The following is a 22,012-nucleotide window of genomic DNA, read 5'->3' on the forward strand; positions in this document are numbered from 1 at the left end:
TGATGGAGAGTTAGACACTAATCAGTTGATGGAAGAAGCTTATAATACAATTGCGAGTACCGTTAAGTGCTGTAAAGGGAAGTGAAGGATGGTGAGAGATGGAGAGTGATGGAATAAAAGGTGGAAGGATAGAAAAGGAGGTCCTCCAGGTAAAGGTCTGTCTGCTGTACAGTTTGGTGTGGTTTGCTGCCTGCTGTATGTACTTAGTAAGCATTTAATAAATGCTGGCTTAAGGCCCTTGGTTTTGCTTTGCAGTCTCCTAAGTCTGGGTCCCAGAGGCTTCGGTCAGCCTGAACTCCAGATGCACCACTCAGGTGTTTGTATATGTGATGGTTTACGTGCAGACATAAGCACTTCCATCAGTGGATTTATTTTCTTCCGGGAAGCTGAGGCTGGTTCTTGGGATTGGCCAGAGCAGCAAGCCCAGTGCTGGCTAAGTACGAAGCATTCATTAAGTGCTGGCTGAACCAAATTATGTTGTCCCTTATGTACAAACATGTACTTTTAAGATCCATGTGGATATGCTTGTGCCGATACACATGTTTGTCCATGCACACCCACACGTGACAGACCCTGGAAGACAAACCCAGGCATGAATCTGAAGGAAGAAATCTACTGGGAAATTGATGCTGCAGGATCTGTTGGATAAATGGGTTCCCTGGCAGGACAAGCGTTGATTTTGATTCAAGGTGCAGTCAAGTGGTGTTCGACATCACATTTAACGGTGATTAGTAAGCACGTTGATCCTTCATCAGGAAGCATTATATCCTGAGTTTTACAACTTCTCTGTGTGAGACCATTTTCCAGAAATGAGCTCTTTTTTAACTTCTAAATAAAAAGGCTGTGTCTTTATCCATTTGTTCCTAGAGTATATGATTGGTCATCGTAGGTGGCTCACACAGGAGGAATATAAGTGGCTGAGACTCAGATGTTATGTAGACAGAAAATGAGCCTGGAGCACCATCTTTAACATGAGAATGATAGTTGGTTGGCATTGTCTTTGTGTCAGAGGCGTGGATTGATGTTTGAGAGGGAGAGGGAGGACAGACGGCCGACGGAGACAGCTGACACTGAGGGTGCCGTGTGTTCCCTAAGGCATCTGTGCTATTAAAACCTCTTCTTCCCACTCCCTGTCTTCCTCGGAAGGAAATTGGCCTGGAGAAGGCGGCCATGGACTTGACAGTCTTCCTGAAGCTGCAGAAGAGGGTGCGAGAGCTTGAGCAGGAGAGGAAGAAACTGCAGGTGCAACTGGAGAAGAAAGAACAGCAGGACAGCAAGAAAATCCCGGTGCGTGAAGGAGCTGCGAGCCCGCAGGGCCGCACCCTGAGGGTGCTGGCGTCAGAATGACCCAGCTCACTCCTGCCAGGGCTCACGGGGTCAGGTGTGACCACGAGAAGTCATGCTGGGGCTGGGTTTCAGGGAAGAGCTTCATCTTGTCTTGATGGCATATTGAATCTTCTCTGCAAGTGCCCACATCACTCCAGTCGGACAGGAGTCAGCTTCCCCAGTACCTTCAGGGCAAAGAATTTCCAGTGGTGAAGCCAGCAGGGAGCCTGTGTCATTGTCACCCACTTGCAAAGAGAACCAGGGTGTAATTAGAGTATAAACAGAGTTGACCTTCGAACAACTCGGGCTAGGGGCGCCCAACCCTCTGCACAGTTGAAAACTCACCCGTGACTTATAGTCGGCCCTGGTTCTGCATCTGAGGATTCAACCAATCACAGATTGTGTAGTGCTGTAGTATTTACTATTGAAAAAAATGCACGAATAAGTGGACCTGTGCAGTTCAAACCCATGTGATCCAAGGGTCGACTATATAAGCGAAAGTCGAATCTTAGAGAAAATCAATGCCTGTTTGTACCTGGAATCTGGTGTGGACTTGAGTTTAGTCCCATTGGGTCAGGGGCAGACCAAGTTTGCAGTCACCCAGGACTGCAGCCTCTCCTCAATCTAAATTATCATCAGTATCTTGGGTCTCGAAAAGATATTTTTTGAAACCTTAGTGTCCCCAGATGTATCACTCCATCCCAGGGACCCACTGGGCACCTATCCTATGCTCAGCACTGTGCTGGTGCCGGACTCATAGTAGGTGTTCAAAGTGTTTATTAAATGAGGGAGATACAAACAGAAGAGAAATCCCCCCATTGACTAGATTATAAATTCGAGGAATGTGTAATCTAGGTCAGGAGAACCAGACATAACACGGGTGAAGAATAAAAAATAACATTGGTAGCGCTCAAATAAATGCCAGATTGAGTACAAACAGGTTGGTGCTGTAGGAATAGAGAGCAAGTGGTCCTCCACCTGCTATGAGGACTGCTTCTAATGGGATATGAGGCCGTTTCGGACATGGCTCACATCATTAGCTGACCTCACTGTGGGTTTGTGAAAGGCCTTGGGTCTGTTCTCAGGCTTGAGTTGCCCCTTGCGGGGTTCGACCCCCTCCCTGCATCCTCAGCCCTACCCCCACCCCACCCCTACACACTTTCTCCTTCTGTAACACCCAACTTCCCTTTCCAATCAAATGTGATACAGATGTTGATCAGTATTACTGGTAAATTCTTGGGGTTTTTCCTGAGCAGTAAGTGGGGAGGTAAATCTTGCTGATGGATTTAAGTCTTTCAGGTGGATTAGATTCAGAATGGAGGGTGAAAGGATTAGGTTTATAAATGACTCATTCAATTAGAAGAGAATCTGCCCTGACAGGCGAGCACAAATCAAATAGATGAAAAGCTGCACAGACGTCAGACAATGCCCGACGTGAAAGTTCCTGGCCGCCCAGCTGTCCCTGAAGGCTCACTCTCCAGGCTCCCCACTGCAGAAATGCCAAATAATTTTGGAATCTTGGCTTTAGGACTTCTGCTTGTCTCGAAACCGGATAAAAAGGGGTATATCTTTCATTAAAAAATAATCACCGAGCAAAAGTTAGAACCGCAGTCTCGGCTCACAGTCCTGTAACGTGCCTTGAGGATCTCTGTTTAAGAAGAATGACCTTGTTTCTGCCAGAGTTTGGTAAGAAAGGCAGAAGTGGGCCAGAGGAGAGTATGGAATCCCTCTGCAGAAACCCTGAAACTGAGCTTTCAGAGATCATGTTCTTGGATCTGCCCTGGGTCCCAAGAGAAATTCTGAGCCACCTAGGTCTCTGGTCTGGAGCGATATGGCCCAGGTCTTGGCTATAGAGAGAGGCCAGGCTCTGGATGAGGAATGACAGGGAGGTCTATAGGGAGCCTGTCAGTGAGGGAGTCACCTAGCCTGTCATGCGGTGGGGCCTCTGGGACAGTCCGTCCATGTGTTTGACTTCCCAGCCATCTGGCTCCCTTTCCCCGGGCCTGGCAGAGTCACCACGGCTATCAGGGGGATTCCAGCGGGCTGTCCACTTAGAAACATAACTGCTGGTCCACCCTAATACAGCTCCTCAGATTTGGATAGATGATCTCCATTTTCCAAGAACCTAATGCACTCAACAGTAATCCATGGTCGTGCGGCAAGCCCATGCTACGTAGAACACAGGTGCAGCCCTCTCCCCGGGCCAGTGGGCTATGAGCTGACCCTGAGCAGTCACATCCCCTACCACTGGGGATGGTGGGAGGCGAAGCAGAGGCTGGTACCCTGGAGCGTCGCTTTCCCAGGTTGCAGGCTGGAAACAGTGCAGCCGGTGTCACAGTCCTTGACCTGGATCCAGCCCCAGTCTCCAAGCCTGGGACCCACCGAATCCATCCACAGCTGGACTTCAGGTTGCTAGCACTGTGGATATCTAGTTAAGCACTGTCAGGTTTTAGCCCCCAAACCCATCTTATTCAGGGACTATCACTCACTACTTGAAATCACCCCGAGCAGTTAACCATTTGTGAAGGTGTTTCTACCCCTTCTCATTGGACAAGTCAAGTCCAATAGCTGCCAAACAATGATAGGAGTCATTGGCTCGGCTGAGTCCTAATGGGCTGGTGTTCCCGTTGTTGCTCTCCACACCCACCAGCTGTGGAGCTGTGAGGTCAGACAGCATTCATGGTGCTCCGTAGTGGGCCAGCTGTCACACTGCCTATTGTAGAGCGACGTAGAGGAAGCAGCTTCTCCACAAGGTGCTTAGAGTGACTTAGTTGGGAAAGCAATATACATGTGCACACACACACGTGTTCCCCCCCCCCCCCGCTGCCAAAAAATAACGAAGAGGGGCTCTTAAACCTCATAACAAGTACATGATTATTATATGTTAACCTTCCTAATAAGCACACAAGTCTAACGGTGCTGGTTTCCTAGAACTACTGGAACAAAGTACCACGAACTAGATGGCTGAAAACAACATAACTTTATTCTCTCATGGTTCTGGAGACCAGGGGCCAACAATTAAGGTGTCAACAGGGCCGTGCTCTCCTAAAGGCTTTTGGGGAGGATCTGCTCCATGCCTCTCTTTGAGTGTCTGGGCTGCTGGCGGCCCTTGGCATTCCTCGACTTGCAGCTGCGTGACTCCCAGCTCTGCCTTCATCTTCAGTTCACGGGGTGGGGGGTGGGGGTCTTCCCTGTGTGCGTGTCTTCTCCCCTTCTTATAAGGACACCAGTCACGGCAGACTAGGGACCATCCTAATGCCCTCATCTTGACTTGATTATATCTGCAAAGGCCCTATTTCCAAACTGGGTGACATTCACAGTTACCCGGGGTTAGGACTTCGGTGTATCTTTTTGGGGACGTGGTTCAACCCATAACACAGTGTTATTTGTGTTCAACCTGTAGGTGCTTGTGAAGATCGTGTGAATAAAGTTATGCAGGGGATGTGGGCAGGCAGGAGGGAGCTCCGTGGTGGCCTGAGGTAGTGAGCTGCATCTTGGCAGGAAGGAGGCGGACATACAGAGGGTGGGAGTGCCGGGCACAAGCAAGGGCAAAACAAGCACGTCCTGACCGTGGTGGGAAATCGTCCTGTGGAACAGCTGCCTTGCAGCCCGTGCTCACCTCTCTGCCTCTTCTTCCATGCAGGCGGAACAGCCAAGTAGTGACTTAGATTTGGACCAGGATGCAGATCTAGCCTACAATAGTCTGAAGGTAAGATTCTTGGAAGACAAGCTTCCTTAACTCACCCTACGGAGGACGGATGATGGTGCTGGGCGACAGCAAGGCCAGTCCTGAGCTTCCGTCTACGAATAAGTGGAGCCGTAAGCCCACAGTTTCCCCTTCCCGCACTTGAGTTTCTTCATCTTTGAAATGAAGGAAAATTTGTATTTACTCCAAACACCCCTGACACAGAATGTATGAGTTTTCCACATCAAGCAATTCTCCAGTTCTCTGTGGACACCAACTAGGAGTCCTACAATTAAATTCAATTGTGACACAAACTTCCGAGGGTTAACACAGACCCTGCTGGTTAGGGGCTCAGCCCCACAAGACTGCCCCCTCTTCAGATGCCAATCACATCGGTGGGTCCCCAGGACTCTGCTACGATCATGGGTTCCCGTGCCCCCTTCCTCACATTTGATAATTTGTTAGAACGGTTCACAGAACTCAGGAAAACATTTTACTTACTATTACTGGTTTACTGTGAAGGGTACAACTCAGGAAAGCCCAGATGGAAGGGGTGTGACGCATGTGGGAGGGGACTCGGTGTGTCCAGCCCTCTCCAGGCACCTCCACGTGTTCATCAACCGGAAGCTCCCAAACCCTGTCACTGAGAGGTTTTGTGGAGGTTCTGGTTACACAGGCATGATGGGTTAAATCATTGGCCGTTGGCATTTAACTCCATCTTCTGCCCTCCTCCTCCCTTTTCCTAAGGTCGATGGGTGGGCTGAAGGCTGCAGGGCTCTAACCCCAGGCTTGGGTCCTCTGGAAGCCCCCATCCTCCAAGAGTTACCTCAGCATAAACTCCAGCATGGTTGAAAGGGGCTTATGATGAATAACAGAAGACACTTCCCTCACCTCACCACTCAGGGAATTCCAAGGGTTTAGGAGCTCTGTGCCAGGAACCAGGGACTAAGACCAAATATAATAGAAGATGTTCCTCTCACCTCTAACACTAGGAGGTTACAAGAGTTTAAGAAGCTCTTCCAGGAACCAGAGCCAGAGAGCAAATATATATTTATTATTATGGCACGTGTATCTTACCTACCTGATACAGTTTCAGTTAGAGTAAAATGTGCCGGTGGAATAGACTCACTTTGAAAAACAATCCAGACCAGCATGGAGATATGTAAGGCCGGGGTCTCTCCCAGCGTGTCCAGCAGGAGGTGGCCGGGTGGAGGGTGGAAGGCCTCGTGTCTGAGGACAAGCGGGCCTGCATTTACTGCAACGATGCGGCGGGCGGGCGGGCGTGGGGATGTACAGAAAAGGGGCGTTAGGTGGAGCATTCCCACTCCCCTGTCCTCTTCCCCAGAGACTTGGGAGTTGGGAATTTCTCCAGTGTGCCAGGGCCACTCAGCCTGGTCCCACTTACAGGACTGCAGATAACTCTGGTAACAGCCATATTGCTCAGGAGAACAGCCCTGAGTCATTCCCACAGCTTTTTGAACAACTAGGGCCACACTACTGGTATAAGAAGAGGGTGCTAGGTAGGTTTTTCTCTTTTGAATTATTGATTAGACTTACTTTCTCATGTGATATTTAAAAGATTTAACACCTTCCCAGGGGCAGGGGAGTCTCTTGCTGTGATAAATGCCTGTTACAGGGCTTTCTGTACGCCATCCTTCAGCTGCCTTTCCTGAGGGAGGCTTAGCCCCAGAGGAAGAAAAGGAACACGGGATCTTGTTATAGGCTATTGGGGCATCAATCTCACCCCTCATTTTAAAGATGATAGAATGGTCTATCCCAGTGGTTCTCTTAAGAGGGGTCCTGGGACCAGCGGCATCACCGGGATCATGCTAGAAACGCAGATTCTTGGGCTTCAGCCCAGACCTGCTGGATCAGCAGCTCTGGGGCGGGTCCGGCAGTCTGGGTTTTAACACACCCTCTGGGGATTCTGATGCCCACTCAACTCTGGTCAGAGCCAGAGGAAACTTCAGCCACCATCTGGTCCCAATCCCTTGAACCACCCCTGAGAAAGCAGAGGTTCCAGGGGTACAAAGTTGTACCAGAGTGAGGACCCAGGGCTCCTGCCTCCCAGCCCAGTGCTCCTTCCCCAGGCAGTGCTGGCTTGTCCTGGGAGGGCACACTGCTAGCAGAAGGAAGATCACCGAGGCTCTGAGTGGAGTCTCAACTCCTGAACTTAATAACTAGACTCACCAATAATCACCACACCCCAGGGCCCTTCTCATTTCTGCAGAATCACTCGTCTCCATGCCTGGTCCCAAATCTCCCAGAAATGACCACGTGTGTGGTGCAGTAGTGGGAAGGACCCTGGACCAGCCTCTGAACTCACTGTGAGCCTTCTCTGCTCCATCCTCAGCTTCCTCGTTCGTTCAGTAAAGGGGTTATACCCAATGATCTCCTAGCTTTGTGATCCTGTGGCTCTGTGATGAATGTGTAACCAGTGCCCAGTTGTCCATGTTCTTGGTTTTCTGTGGGAAATTTTGAATCCCATATATTCCAGGGCCCTGTCAGCAATTTATGTGTAATTATCAGACTTTAAATTATCTGACTTCATCTCAAACACAAAGTTAAATATTTTACCTAGAAAATTTTAAATACATTCCAAAACTGAGTTTCAATGGTATTTTTGACTCTGTATACAGGCGGTGTTTTCTCTGCTAGCACTGGCAATTGGCGGCTTTCCGTATGACCAAAACGATGTTCTTGGTCTGTTCTCCAGAACACGAGTCTATGTGACACTCCTTAGAGGAGAGGGGCAGGGAGGCCTCTCTAGACAGATAAGTTTAGGGTGTCAGGCGTTTTATACTCTCTCTTGGAAAGTCAAAAAATACATTAACATACTAGGGTTCCAGGAAGTCCTGTGTTAACACGTTTAAAATTGTTAACTTAGCATTTCCACAAAGAAGGGTTTCATAGCCAAGTACACCTAGAAATACGAACCCCACTGAATCGCTTAGAGGATTGCGACCATACAGGCATCATGTCAGATCCTTGGCACCAATAACTTGGGGGTCTGCGTTCAAGTCCAGGCCCCAGCTTTGACCACTTGCTGACACAGTCAGAACGTATACTGTGTGTCCCGTCGTTAACACGGGAAGGTTGCTCTTAGCTCCCCAGGTGGACGGGGCAGGTGGTTAAGGAAGGTGGAGGAGGAGGCCCCCCGGGGATGGTGCCCGGGCTCCAGGGAGTGAGTATGTCGCCGGGCTGCCTTCCAGAGGCAGGAGCTGGAGTCGGAGAACAAGAAGCTGAAGAATGAGCTGAACGAGCTGAGGAAAGCCGTGGCCGACCAGGCCTCAGAGCACAGCGCCACCCACGCCACCCCTGACAGCTACTGCCTCCTGCTGAACCAGCTCAAGCTGGCCCACGAGGAGCTGGAGGTGCGCAAGGAGGAGGTGCTCATCCTGAGGAGCCAGATCGTGAGTGCTGACCAGCGCCGCCAGGCTGGCAAGGGCTCGGTGAGGAGAGGGGGCCGCGGGCGGGGCTTGGGGCCACGGTGGGGGAAGAGGTGTGTTTCTTAGGTTTCTTTACGCAGGCGGGCCTTCAACCTAAAATAGAGTCTTTTAGAGTCTCCTCTAAAAGTAAAGCAAGGTACCTGCTGTCCTCCCAGCATAACTTTTCACAGGAGACTTTGCTGGAAGTTTCTAGGATCTTCTGAAGTTACTCAATAGGAACATGTTCAAAAGGAATGAGGCTCAGAATTAGAGTAAACCTGGGCCACGGCCTGAGCAGCCCCCTTGGCCTGGTTTTCACCTCAGGTCTTGCCCCTTGCTATTTACTTTGTTTCCCAGGTAAAGAAAGTCTTCCCTCTCTCTCAGCTCTCCCGGGGTGACAAGTCCAACTTAGCGTTTGTTCCTAATGTTTCCCCCTCCTGCACAGATTGAGGAGCGGGCGGGAGGGGCCGGAGGCCAGCTGGGCCGCTCTGGGCCTGGGCCCAGGGGGCAGGGGAGCTGGGGCAGGTGGGCAGCACTGAGTGTGCAGGATTCCAAACTAAGACAGATTCCAGTCATCTCCTCCGCCTTCGGGGAGCTTTCTCCTCCAGGGACACCATCCTTGCCTCTCCCTCCCCGCCTCCCCCAGCCTCCCCTCCACCCTCTCTGCCTTTCACAGCCAGGCCTCTGACTGTGACTGTGATTCTCCCTGATTCTCCCAATGTGATTTTTAAAAGTCACGTTCCTGCCGGGGATTAACCGCTGTTATCTGAAGTCTTCTGGTGCCTTTGTCTTTTCCCAAAGGCTCGTTTTTCTCCCTCTGTGTATAAAGTCATTTCGTGACAATTGTCTGTATAACCAGAGTTATTTATTTTTTAATCTGGGACGTTCTAGGAGCCAAACATCAATGCCAGAACAAGTTGGCCTAACAGTGAAAAGCACGTGGATCAGGAAGACGCCATCGAGGCCTATCATGGGGTCTGCCAGACGAACAGGTAAGCCCCGCCTTGCGGTCACTGTGCCTGGAGGAGGCGACGGGGAAGGAGCCCTGCCCAGCCTGGTACGCGAGGGCCACTCCTCCGGCACTGACCTTGCGCTCAGCCTCAGGGTGTTGGTTTTTATAGGAGATAAATGAGGAGGAGCAGACTCGGTGAGTCCCATGCGCCGAGGAAGCCTGCTGTTAGCATTAGCGAGACTTCAGTGATCACCCCTGGGGCATCCAGAACCCGGGTCCTCTGAAAAGCACTGGGGAAGGGAGCGTCCCGGGGGGTTTGACAGGAGGAGAGGGAAGGACTGGCTGGGAGTGGCTTTTCTCATTGAAACGGAAGCAGGTGCCAAGTCAGCCCGTCTGAGTAGTAGCAGAGGGGCTGCTCCAGCTCTTTACCCTGTCTGCCAACTTTACTCAGCCCAGCTGGTGGACGCACGTGACAGTGGGCCCCATGCCCTGTCATTTAAGACGTGGAACCCAAGACGGGCACTGCAGAGATTGGGTGGGAGAATGTGACCACTACCATATTGGCTAAAAGGAGATTTCCCTGGACGTTAGCCTAGACTAAATTCCAGGACTTTCCCACTTCTGGTCCCCCCTCAAGGAGGAGCTACGCAGGGTTAAGGCAAAAGAGAGTGACTGAAGGAGGCAGCAGGGCCCTGGGACACAGGACAGAGCAGGGCCCCCGAGGTAGTGCAGCCGAGCACTTGAGAGTGTGCACGGGGCTTCCATTCGCTTACCAGCTATTTAGGGACACTTCAAATCGCTCAGTGCCAGGTTTCCTCACCTGTGAACTGGGGACGGTCATAGCAGCCTACCACATAGGGTGACTGAGGTTAGGCGAGTTAGTCCGTGCAAAGCCCTCAGAGCAGTGCCTGCCTATGATAAGCATGCAGTAAACATCAGTGTTCTTATAGCCACTATTATTACCTGTGCCTCTGTGGGCACTTGTAAAACCGGAGCTGGCCTTTTCCCTGGCTGCCTGTCTCTCTTTCTGAATGTTGATCAATCATTAAGCATTTATTTAAAGTTGCTAAAAACAGCAAGTGCATCCAGAAAGTTGTCAGTAGTGGGCACTGGGAGTGCAGCATGAACCTGTTTGCAGGAGTGTCACCGAACGACGTGAGGACTTCCCAGGGCTTTGATTCCCAGATCTTCTCATCTGGCCCCTCTTTCTGTGGATGAGAAAACTGAGCTACTCAGGCACACGACGGGCCTGTAACTGAGTCAAGGTAGAATCCGAAGGCCAGACTCCCAGGCTGGGCTGCCCCAAGCCCACTGTGTAGGTGATCAGAAGGTGAGGGTATTTTAGCAGGCCCCCAGGAGGAAATTCAGTTTATTTCAAGAGAAGGGAGAGAAGGAAATGAAGGTGAATCTCTGAATGCCAAAACTGAGTCAAGATTTAGTCATTTTAAATCATCTTGGGTGAAGATAAGAAATGAGATGAATAAGAAAAAGGAACACAGGTGATATTTTAACATTTTTTAAAAGGAAGAAGGAAACTGGGAGCTTGGTCCTGACAAGCGAGTGTGCTTATCTTTCTGATCTTCATGGACCGTCGCTGTTATCAGCCCCCTTTTTGTTCATCCAGATGGTTGTCAGGCATCCAGACCTAAGTATAGGTATTCCCAGGGGATGCTTAATACCCTGGATTTGTCTTCCTTTGCAGCAATAATGATGATGGTGATAAAATAAAAATAGCTTTTCTTATATCTTAAAATAATTCAGTTCCCAGCAAACCCAGGGTACAATAGGGAATTAATAGCCTGTGAAACCGAGTTAAGTATAGAAAGGAGCCTCTGCCTCGGGGAAGGGAAGCCAGAGGAACCAGTGCCCCAGTTGCCCCACACCTGGAAATGACACTGGTGGGTTTGTCTCTCTTCCAATTCCTTGAATCCCAGCAGCAACAGAGGACAGCAGTGGGCAGGCTGGCAGGGCAGGAGGATTAGGATGTGATTCCTGGAGCCCAGACAGCGAGGGCATCCTTTCCAACAAGGGCTGCTCCCTGCAAAGGTGCTTTGAAGACAGAGTTGCTTTTCCTCCCTTAACCGTTTTCCTGTAATGGAGAGTGTTCTGGTTGAAATGTAAATTGTATTATGCAGGGATGATTTTGGAGTTGGGGTGATTGGAGAATCTATGGTCTCCCTAGAAAAACATATACACTGAATTTTGCTTCGATTTCTGGAGGGAGTATAGACACACCTCCCCACCCAATCACAGCCCCTCTAAGAGTACTGGTCTCCAAGTTCAGAACATTTTCACTTGCTAACTTTCATAGTTTATAGAGTTCTTTTTCGGTCTTTGCAACTGTGTCTTGTGTTTTCAAATTTGGAGCAAGAAGCCAGTGTTGAGGGCTCTGAGAATAGCCACAGGAATATGTAGAGCACTTCTGCTTCCAAACGCTCTCTCATTTTCACACCTGGGGAACTAAGAGAAACCAGCAATGTTATTACCATTTTATAAATGGCAGAACTAGGGTAAAGAGAAGACTGGTCCGTGCCCCAGAGATGGGCTGCAGCAGACAGGCTGGGTGTTTGGAGAGGCCGTCTTCTCAGGGCTGTCTGGAACCAAGTGCATCAGGGTCTCTCCGGGAGAGATGGGCAGGTGGGCTGGGAGAGAGAGGTTCCTGCTGCTCTCGGGCTGGCCTCGCCTCTGGACGTGCACCCAGGTCACAGAGCTGCGTGGGGGCAGGGGTGTGGCCAGGGCTCAGGTCTGGCTCCAGGAACATGTTCCTTTGGCTGCTGGCCCGTTCCACCCAAGCCTTCCCAAGTCTGTGGAACTCCAGAGCAAGACTTAGGGTGCATTCTTGGACCTTTTCTCAGGTCCCAAGAAACCTCCTTGCAGGCCCTCTCCACCCAGCAGGTGCTGAGAAACTAACTACATGAGGCCCTGCGCACAGAGAGCAGGTTTGCTGTTGCCACCTGGGCTTGGGCAGCTGACCCTGGGGTTATTACTCACCCCCTAACGGGCCTGCGCAGGAGGATGGAGACCTGGTCTTGCCAGGAAGGGGTATGTGCAGCCGCCTTAGGGTGGCTTGGAGTTTACGGTTCCTTTGGCCTTGAGCCCCAGCTGCTGCAGGCTGTCCTGCCGGGCAGGGCAAAGGAGGGGCAGCTTGATTCTGCTCAGCTCCTCTCACAGACCCAGCTCAGCTGCTCCTAGAAGCTCTCAGCTTTCTCCTAGGGGGTGATCATTCCCTTGTGTTCCCCCAAATTCTCTCGGTCCTGAGCCATCAGCACAACTTCTGTCTGCTGTAATTCCATGGCATAACCATATTTATCCACGAACAGCTCCCTCCTGTGTGGCCAGGCCTGTGGTCTCAACATTCCTCTTGCTCCTGGTATTGGGGTTGCTGCCTCCCATTTCTCAGAGACCCCGAATCTCTTGGGCAGTTGGCTAGAAAGTCCGGGTGGGAAGTAAAGAAATGAGAACATCCATGCAGCGCAAAGCGGTCTTTGTAGAAATGGGACACCGAGCTGGCTGGAACTTTGCCTGTGTCTGTCCATGCGGCGGCAGGTCCTTCCGCTGGGCGGAGGGCCGGTCGTTGGGTCCTAGGTTTCACAGTCTCCACAGAGGGAAAGTAATATTATCCCAGGCCTTTTCTGGTGTGCGCCATTTCCAGTTTTAGGTTATATCCTGCCGACCAGAAGAAACCTCTCCGATGACACAGCTGAGCACTTTCACGCACAGTGAAGGAGGAGGCCGGAGCCGCGTGGTGATTGGCCCAGACACGAGCTCCCTAGCCGAGGGGAGCCGTTGCCTGGGCGCCGTCAGAGGCTCTGCCCGCTGCTTACTCTTGTGTGTGTCTCTGGCCTCTTTGGGAACAGGGCTCAGCACAGGGGCACATACACAGGAGGTTCTCCATGAATATGGGTTGGTATTAAGTTACATCAAGGACTTAGCTTTATTTTAAAAAGTAATTTCCCTGGAGCTTGTTTGGGGGTTTCCTTCTCAAACCACCAAGGGGCGCTCCCTCCCCGGCCCTCGCCCCCAGTGGTGTGGAGGAGTGGGAGGGAGACCTCTTCAACAGGAACAAAAGATGGGCCTGGAGTTGGTTGACTGGTTTTTTCTTTCCTTTTTTTAACATCTTTATTGGAGTATAATTGCTTTACAATGGTGTGTTCGTTTCTGCTTCATAACAAAGTGAATCAGTTATACATATGCATATGTTCCCATATCTCTTCCCTCTTACGTCTCCCTCCCTCCCACCCTCCCTATCCCACCCCTCTAGGTGGTCACAAAGCACCGGGCTGATCTCCCTGTGCTATGTGGCTGCTTCCCACTAGCTATCTATTTTACGTTTGGTAGTGTATATATGTCCATGCCACTCTCTCACTTTGTCCCAGCTTACCCTTCCCCCTCCCTGTATCCTCAAGTCCACTCTCGAGTAGGTCTGTGGTAGACTGGTTTTTAATTTACTCGTGCGCCTGACGTCCTGAGCCCCATGGGACGACTGGGCTGCATGGCTCTCTAATCTTTGTGCATGATGCCTGGATGTTATTACAGAATTAGGAATGCTAACTTCCTCACTGCAGGGCTCAGCAGTACACGCGTGCCCCCCTGCAGAGTGAGTCTGCTGGGAGCCGTAGGAGTGCGGGGACCCTCAGAGGCCTGGCAGCCCCTCCTCGGGGTCTGGGGGGCCAGCCAGCGTGAGGCAGGAAAGGGCCTGAGACCAAGGCCGGGAGACAGGGCACCTGGGTTCTAGCCTAGGTGTCAGTGTCAGGCAAGTCATCTCCCCCTTGGTGTCCCTGCACACATGGAAATGAGATAGTTGGAGGAAGGGATCCCCGAGGGCCCCTTCAGCAACGACACACCCACCTCTGGGCCCGACCCAAGGATGACCCCAACCGTGCCAGGAGTTATTCCCAGTGACCTGCCCTCTGGGTTAAAGCACTAGCTCAATAGATGCTAAAAGGCCCTGAGTTCAGTGTAAGTGTTAACAGCTGGTAAGGGAAAGGCCTAAGCTACCGGCTACCCCCTTCACACAGCCCAGGCCACGTGTGGATTGGCAAGGATAATGGGACACACAGACCAGCTGAGAGCTAAGCAGGGCGGGGCCGGCAGAGTCTTCAAGCAAAGGCAGTATCTGGGGAAGCCAGGCCTGTGTGAGGTCCCAGGGCAAACACCCAGCCGGAGGGAGAGCAAGCATACCCAGGAGGCAGAGGCCACGGAGCGGCTCCCAAAGCATTCTCATCACTAGCTCTCCCTCTGCTCCTTTTCATGGACTCCAGAGGCGGGCCCGCTGTCTGTGTGACCAGCTGTGCCCAAGAAGCAGCCTGGGTGAGCCCCGCAAGGGCTGGGCCCTTTCTCATGAGGCAGAGCTGGGGGGAGAGGTAATGGGTAGCTGCACCCGCAGACCTCACTCACAGCCTGACAGCAGGGCATGGTCCAGTGGCTGACCATGTCCAAAGATGCTCCTGGGGACGATTGTCTTCCTCCTGAGGGTTAGGAAGGGGTTGCTGGTCCTGATAGCAAGCAGTGTGAATGCAACTCCTGCTTCGTGCTTCCTGCCAGGAAAGCTGGGATCCAGCCAGCAGGAGCAGAGGCCTCTGGGAGCAAGGACTGCGGGCCCGAAATCTAGTGGGGACAGCAGGGCTCTGCCTGCCGCCCACCACCCAGTCCCGCTGGCCTTCGAGGGCCTCACGTGTGCCCGGGGCTGTGTAGGGTTGAGGGGTCCGTGCTGTGGGAGTGTGTGACATGTGCCTGGTCTCCAGGAGCTGCGCTGCTGGCATTGGGCAAACACAGGGCAAATGGAGAGGATAAAAGAACTCGCAAATAGGAGGCATCTGGCCTCCTGCTTTCCCAGTTGAGTAAATAGGAGTAATGCAGTTGGGTCCCAGGGTTAAGGGAAGAAAGCTCAGCACTCATCATGCTGGTTAGTATTAGCAAAGTTGTTATTAGCTGTTTCTTTATGCAAGACTGCAGTGAGGGCAGGAGTTGAGATGAGTTAATACTTTTCTGCCCTTAAGAAGTGACAGGAAGGAAACATACATTGAAAAGCAGGCAAAATATGTGGTCTCCTTCCCTGTCCTCTCGGAGCCAGATGTCCCCGAGGTGCCACCCCTGCTGCTCCCCAGATCCAGCATCTGGGAGGCCGCCGACCCCGCCCTGTACAGTTAGCCCCTGCTCAGTGTCTGCACCTTCCACCCTGCGCAGGTCCTCTCCTCCCTGCCCTGTTTGCATCTCCCCTGATTCTCCCTTTCTTTTCCCAATCCTTCTGGTAGTGGGAAGGACCGTGAGTGAGTACAGGTAAATGCCTCTGCCCCGCCCATGCTGCAGATAAGCAGAGCACGCGCCACCCTCTGCTCTGTCTTCAGGAGCGTGCTTTCCGGCCTGGGGTGATCAGTGACCCCACAGGAGGAGGTGCTGGTGATGGGAGGGAAAGGAGGGGAGCTGGGCGTTCTGGAGCCTTCCCTCCTGCCTTTCCACACCTTGGCTGTAGTCTCTCTGCTGCCCTCTCTGTCCCTCTACACTGGATGCCCTGTTTTTCTGTCCTTTATTTCTAGCAAGGCTGAGGATTGGGGATACTTGAATGAAGATGGAGAGCTCGGCTTGGCCTACCAAGGCCTAAAGCAAGTTGCCAGGTCAAATGTGTGCCTTTCTTCCCGTGTCTGCTCTGTTCTGTCCGCTTGTGTCCATGCTTCATTGTTTTTCAGCTGGAGTGGATGCGAGGGCACAGTTCACGGGGGTGAGACGGGGAGGGGTGTTGGTGGGTAGCCCCTTGCCTGGTCGTCTGTCACTTTGTGTGAAGGCTGCTTGTTTGGGTCAAGGTGGTAGCACTGGATGGCTCACGGGGACCTTAGAGGCCACCGGCTGCAGCTCGCTCACTCTGCAGGTGAAGGAATGGACTAGAGGGAGTTAACGTGGCAGCAGGCGCACGGCTCTCTAGAACGAGGGGAATTTAATTCTGTGGGTTTCTGAGTCTGTGCTGCTTCCATGCTACATACCGAGCATCCTGACTGCAGGATCAGCCGAGAGCATCGGCTGCGTTTGAGCTGCTGGCCGTGCTCCAGGCACAGGGGTCCTGGCAGCCTGCCCTCCAGCACATGTGCCAGTCGCCATTGCAGTGACTGCCTGGAGCTCATAAGAGCTGACCAGCCCAGCGCCAAGTGCGCTTCGGGGTCGCCATGTCTGACCCTCACCGCACGCTCATGGGGCAAGGACACTGGGGCTTGCAGGGTGTGAGGAACTTGCTGCTTGAGCAGAAGATCCAGAATGTGAACCTGGTTCCATGTGCTACTGGAGCCTGAATCCGTAACCCTTTTGGCCATCAGCCCTGGGTGATCAGCTTAGCAAAGAAAGTTAGACGTGCACAGAATTAATACAACCTGACGATCACATCGCACGTTTCCTGCCAGCGCTTGGCTTTTCAGGGCTGTGGCATAGCTTCGTGCACTTGAGATTCCCAACAATAAGCTTGTTTCCCAGAAGAGGAAACAGGCTGGGCGAGGTGGCGTGAGTGCTGTGCCCAGCGCCCTCGGCCTGATGCTGGCGGGCTGCAACGGGAGCCCAGTGCCTCTCGCATCGTCTCCCGAGTTCTGCCTGCTGATGACGTCATGGAGGTCCCATTACAGTATCAAGAGCCTCTCTTCTTGGCAAAAGAAAGTTGAGGTCAGCTGGTTCTCGAGGCAGCATGTCTCCTGGCTGTGGGTTCAAACGTGGCCCCACCTGTGAGCAACATGACATCTGGCTTCATTTCCTCTCTGGTAGAATGTGGATCAGAATCAGACCTGCCTCCTCGGGTCATTGCAAGGAATAGATGAAGGTGAAGCACTTTGCACATGCCTGCCACGTAGAAAGCATGGAATAAATATTAGCTGCTACTTGTATCATAGTGGCTACTTTGGAGTAAGATCAAATTCCTGTCCCATCTAGAAGTTTGTTTTATTTTGGGGTGGGAGGGGGAATAGGATGCGCTTTAATACATAAAGAAATGAATGCATTAATAAAACAAAAAAGGCACAGCCCTATGCCTCAGGAGATCCAGAACCAGATCTGCCACTGGCAGTGGCCTCAAATCTCTCTCACGTTTAGTTTTCTCACCTGCAAGGTGAAGTGGCCAGCCGGGAGCTCAGGCAGGGGTTCTCCGACTTTGCACAGAACCCTGGACTAAGTCACCCAATTACAGTCTACATGGAGGTTAAGAAAGATGTGAGCAGCAAACTCACAGCGCAACCCGGGAACGAATCCTTTGGGCAGAGTTCCTAGAGCCCAACGTTCCAGTCTATTTCTCTCATTAAATTTATAACTTACTGGTGATTACTTTTAGTTTATTGTAGCCAAGATTGGATGTTATCTAAATATTGTGTGTCCCCTAAAAATGCTGATTCAATTACCAAATTACTTTCCACAGTCCTCGCATTGTTGTTTTCCTTTGGTGATGCTGCCTGTGATGAATGGGTGAATCAGTCGTCCCTCCGTCATTTCTTCATTCATTTGTGTCACTTTGCTGAGAAGTCCCTGGGGCCAAGCACCGCACCTGGTGCCGCCGTGGAGCTGACCGAACACGGGGTCGCTTCCGTCTGGGACTTCCCGGTGTAGACTTTCCCCTCTCTCTTGCTCCCTTGTAGATTTGCTCCCTCCTGTCTTGTGGGAATTATCTCCTCCCAGAATGACAGCAGAACTGCAGAAACATGGAGCTTGTCTCCTAGGCACTTCCACGGTCCTAACTCTGCTGAGCTCTGGTCACAGTCTTTATCTGCATCCCAGGGAGAGGGTGGGGTGACCAAGTCAGGAGGCTTTTGATGAAAGTTCGTTCAAGTAGTTACGCCCAAGAAGACAGCATCATAGTCCTATCAGTAATTAACTTCCTGAAGAGGAGGCTGCTTCGGAACCTTCCTTAATTCCTTACCCGTTCCCTCATAATAGAAGGTGTCTCCCAGAATTGCCCAGAGAGTCTCCCCGAAGCTTCTCCCCAACCTTCTCCAGATCTTCTCTAGGTCTCTCTGCTTCTTGTCATGACAGCAGTTGATCTTAAACCTCCCCCCAGATCACTTGCAATTAGTCTTAGTTTCTATTTTGACTGGGGAAAAAATGTATATAAAAGGCCAGAGATGAAGTGGGGGTGAGGTAAATAAAAAGAAGGGATCTTTCTGTAGAGAACAAACGTGTGGACACCAAGGGGGGAAAGCGGCGGGGGGTGGGTGGTGGTGTGATGAACTGGGAGATTGGGATTGATGTGTATACACTAATATGTATACAGTAGATAACTAATAAGAACCTGCTGTATAAAAAATAAATAAAATTTAAAAATTCAAAAAAAAAAAGGTAAAAAGAAAGGATCTTTCTAAAACTTGCAGAGAATCTACTAAAGGGAAAATATGCAAGTAATATAGCTAGATCAGTCTACCAGAGTTTTGTCTTAGCAAGGAGATTCTTGTGAACTTTGGGCAGATATGGATGCTTTTATTGAAAAGATGCTATAAGAAATTTATTTCTGCTGATGATATTTTGACATGGAGACAATCTCTCAATCCCAGACCAATAGACTGTGCTCAGGAACAAAGAACAAAGGGATGAGGGTGGTTGAGAAAAAGGCCTAAGGCCAGGGGTGCTGCGTTTGGCCTTGATTCCCTGTCCTCCCAGAGGAAGGCTGGCCTGCTTGCCTGCCCGGCCCCGTGGACCTGCTCCCCTCCGTGTCCGTCCCCTGTTGGTTTCATGCAATTGATGCTGCTGCTGTGTCCCTGCTCGGCTGCTCCCCTGTTGCGTGTCCACGTGTGGCCCCTACTTGGGCGCACAGACACAGGCCACCCGGTTACCTGCCCTCCTTCCCGGGTGCAGGTTGCTGGAGGCCCAGCTGCAGGCTCAGAGCCGTGAGCACGAGGAGGAGGTGGAGGGTCTCAAGGCCCAGGTGGAGGCCCTGAAGGAGGAGATAGACAAGCAGCAGCAGACCTTCTGCCAGACGCTGCTGCTCTCCCCGGAGGCCCAGGTGGAGTTCGGCGTCCAGCAGGAGATGTCCCGGCTGACCAATGAGAACCTGGTGAGTCGCCGTGCCCCGTGGAGCCCAGCTCTGGGAGGTCACGTTCTGGAAGAAAAGGGGACCGGGAGTGGCCTTTCGCCAAATGGACAAGGTTCATGTGCTTGGCCCTGTGGTAGGAATAGAGAGTCTAGAAATCTACAGTCAGCAAGTGTTTGTGGAGCTATTTAATTTATCTGTTAATGTATAACTAACCTCCCCAAAACTTAGCAGCCTGGAATAGCAACCACATTTTGCGGGTCAGGAATTCTGGCAGGGCTCAGTGGGGGTGACTTGTCTCTGCGCTACTGTGGTTGGAGGGGGCTGGAGGACGTGAGACAGACCCAGTCCTGTGTCTGGGGCCTCAGTTCCCCTCCACGTGATCTGCTCTCTGCACACACGTGGCCGTCTTTCATTGGACCACCATGGGCTGCTTTACGTGGCAGCTGACTTCCAACAGGATGAGCTGGGAGGCCTCTTAAAGTCTAGTCCCAGAACTGGCGCAGGGTCGCTGCTGCCACATTCTGTTGACTGAGACAAATCTGGGCAGACTGAGCGATGGGGATGGACTCTTCCTCTTGCTGGAGGGGAGGAATAGTTGGTAGCTATCCTGGAAGTAACCACAGGAGCCGGGAAGATGCCAGAGAAGTGAAAGACAGTCTCTGTCCTCAGAGAGCTAACAGGCTAGTAGGGGAAGCAAGACATGTTAAAAAAAAGAAGAGAAAGAAGATGGTGTTTCCAAAAGCATGATTCTACATGGGATTAACAAGTATTACAGAAAAAGAATTGTAGGGGAGGCTTGACCTGAGGCAGGAGGCACGAAAGGGACGTCACCCGTGCAGAGGAGGAAGGAGAAAGGGAGCCCAGATGTTTTCCGAGGTTCCACAGGGGCGTGTTTGCTTCTGTCTCCTGTGTCACTCCTTGTCACAGTGTCTCTGACGGTCATGGAGCTCCCTGCCTCCACTGCCCAGCTGGGTCAGGGTGACAGTAATGCTGTTCCAGGTCCCAGGGGCTGATTTTCTCCCTGTGGCGGTGGCTGCTAGGAGTTAGGCAGCCACTGAGGGGCCCAGGCCAAGAGCCCGTTTTGCTTCTGGGCCCCAGGTAACCTCACTGGCCTGCAGGCTTGTCCAGCTGACACCTCCCCGCTGCGCTCTCATGCCTTCACCTGTCCATTCCTTCCCGGGGCACCGCCCAGCCACCTGGGGACCCTGAGGCTGAGGGTCTCCTGGGGGTTGGCATGGCAACCTGAGGAGGCTTGGCCTAGAGAACTGTGGGTTGGGCAGGGCACCCGAGCCCAGAGGAGCCTGCTGTCCAGGCTGAGAGAACACTGTGACCCATCTCCCACTTCGTGGGTCCAGACCCGGGGAGCAGCAGGCTGCTTGGGGCGACCTCCTGCTGGACCCGGAGCCTGGCCTCCTTGACGGCTGCCTGTGAGCCAGGCTGGGCCCCGGATCCCACCCCTGCCCTCCAGGGCGGGATTAGATCTGTTCTCACACTGCTTCCTCCTGCTTTTAGGACCTTAAAGAACTGGTGGAAAAGCTGGAGAAGAACGAGAGGAAGCTCAAAAAGCAACTGAAGATTTACATGAAGAAAGTCCAGGACCTGGAAGGTAGGGTGTGGGTGCGGGTGTCGTGAGGCACAAGTGTGCTCGGCCACCCTCAGGGAGGGGACTGCCTGCCCGGCCCAGACACTTCCACTTCCCCCACCTGCTGCCGCCCCCGCCCAGGGCAGTCACGTGACAGAATCACGCAGCCCCCAGGCGCTCACCCAGTCTCAGTTTGCCGGAACCTGTACTAACGATCCACAAACCTAGCAGGTGTCTGGGTGCTGACTCAAGCTATGCGGGGAGGGGCAGCGGAGACAGTGGCCCTGTGGTCCTGCGTTCACAGGGCTTAAAGCTGGGAGGCAATACCTTCTGGTTCGAAAGAATGCTCCATAATATAAAGCCCCAAACCACGGGGGTCCTTCTCCACGCTACAGTAGTCAGGGAGAGAGGTCAGTTCTGTGGTTAAACTTCCCAACTGGAATCTGGCCCAGAGAGGTCAGGCAGAGATTTAAATCAATCTCCCAGAAACCCCCAGAATGTTCTCTTTCCTTGACTCCCCGCTGCAGATCTAATCATGTCACTCCCCACCCTTCTTTGCACATCCTGCCTTGCTGGGAACCCTCTCTTTGTCCCCTCACCACCTGGGATAACCCCCCATCCTTCCACCTCAGCTCAGGAAGTACGTCCTCAGGGTTCCAGTCCCCTCTTTTGCTGTCCTGACACCACACAGCTACGTCACAGTTCCCATCACAGGTATTGTTTAATCACCTGCTTATGTCCACCTGCTGCTCTAGACGAGGCTGTAGGAGGGCAGGGCTGTGTCCTGTTCAGCCTTGGGCCATTGCCCCCATACCCCACATGCCCTTCTCCATCTTTGGATTTCTCTTTTCTGTTCCTAGAGTTCTCAAACTCCCAGTCACTCAGGCTTTTTCTTCTCCTCCTCCCCTCCCTCTTTCCCCCTCCCTCCTTCTGTCCTATCCCCTTCCTCCCTCTCTCCATCCCTCCTCCTTCCCTCCCCCTCCCTCCTTCCTTCCCTCCTCCTCCCGTCCTCCCCTTCCCTCCCTCCTTCCTTCCCCCTCCCTCCCTCTCC

At 52.2% G+C, this 22,012-nt stretch overlaps 1 protein-coding gene across 6 annotated transcripts in view; it reads left to right on the forward strand.

Moving 5' to 3' along the window:
* The window catches only part of MYO5B (myosin VB), a 361,242-nt gene that overhangs the window by 323,606 nt on the left and 15,624 nt on the right, over positions 1 to 22,012 (forward strand). For 2 of the 6 annotated variants that reach the window (XM_082416526.1, XM_082416523.1), the window contains exons 26-32: positions 1,147 to 1,287; positions 4,970 to 5,035; positions 8,224 to 8,463; positions 9,331 to 9,431; positions 15,928 to 16,005; positions 19,202 to 19,400; positions 20,892 to 20,985. In XM_082416526.1, the coding sequence (XP_082272652.1) occupies positions 1,147 to 1,287; positions 4,970 to 5,035; positions 8,224 to 8,463; positions 9,331 to 9,431; positions 15,928 to 16,005; positions 19,202 to 19,400; positions 20,892 to 20,985 (919 nt within the window). The remainder of the gene's footprint in view (positions 1 to 1,146; positions 1,288 to 4,969; positions 5,036 to 8,223; positions 8,464 to 9,330; positions 9,432 to 15,927; positions 16,006 to 19,201; positions 19,401 to 20,891; positions 20,986 to 22,012) is intronic. The other 4 variants (XM_082416524.1, XM_082416525.1, XM_082416527.1 and 1 more) reach the window with 4 other exon arrangements.

This window comes from Balaenoptera physalus (assembly GCF_965194825.1).
Source record: "Balaenoptera physalus genome assembly, chromosome: 12".
NCBI classification, from domain to species: Eukaryota; Metazoa; Chordata; class Mammalia; order Artiodactyla; family Balaenopteridae; genus Balaenoptera; species Balaenoptera physalus.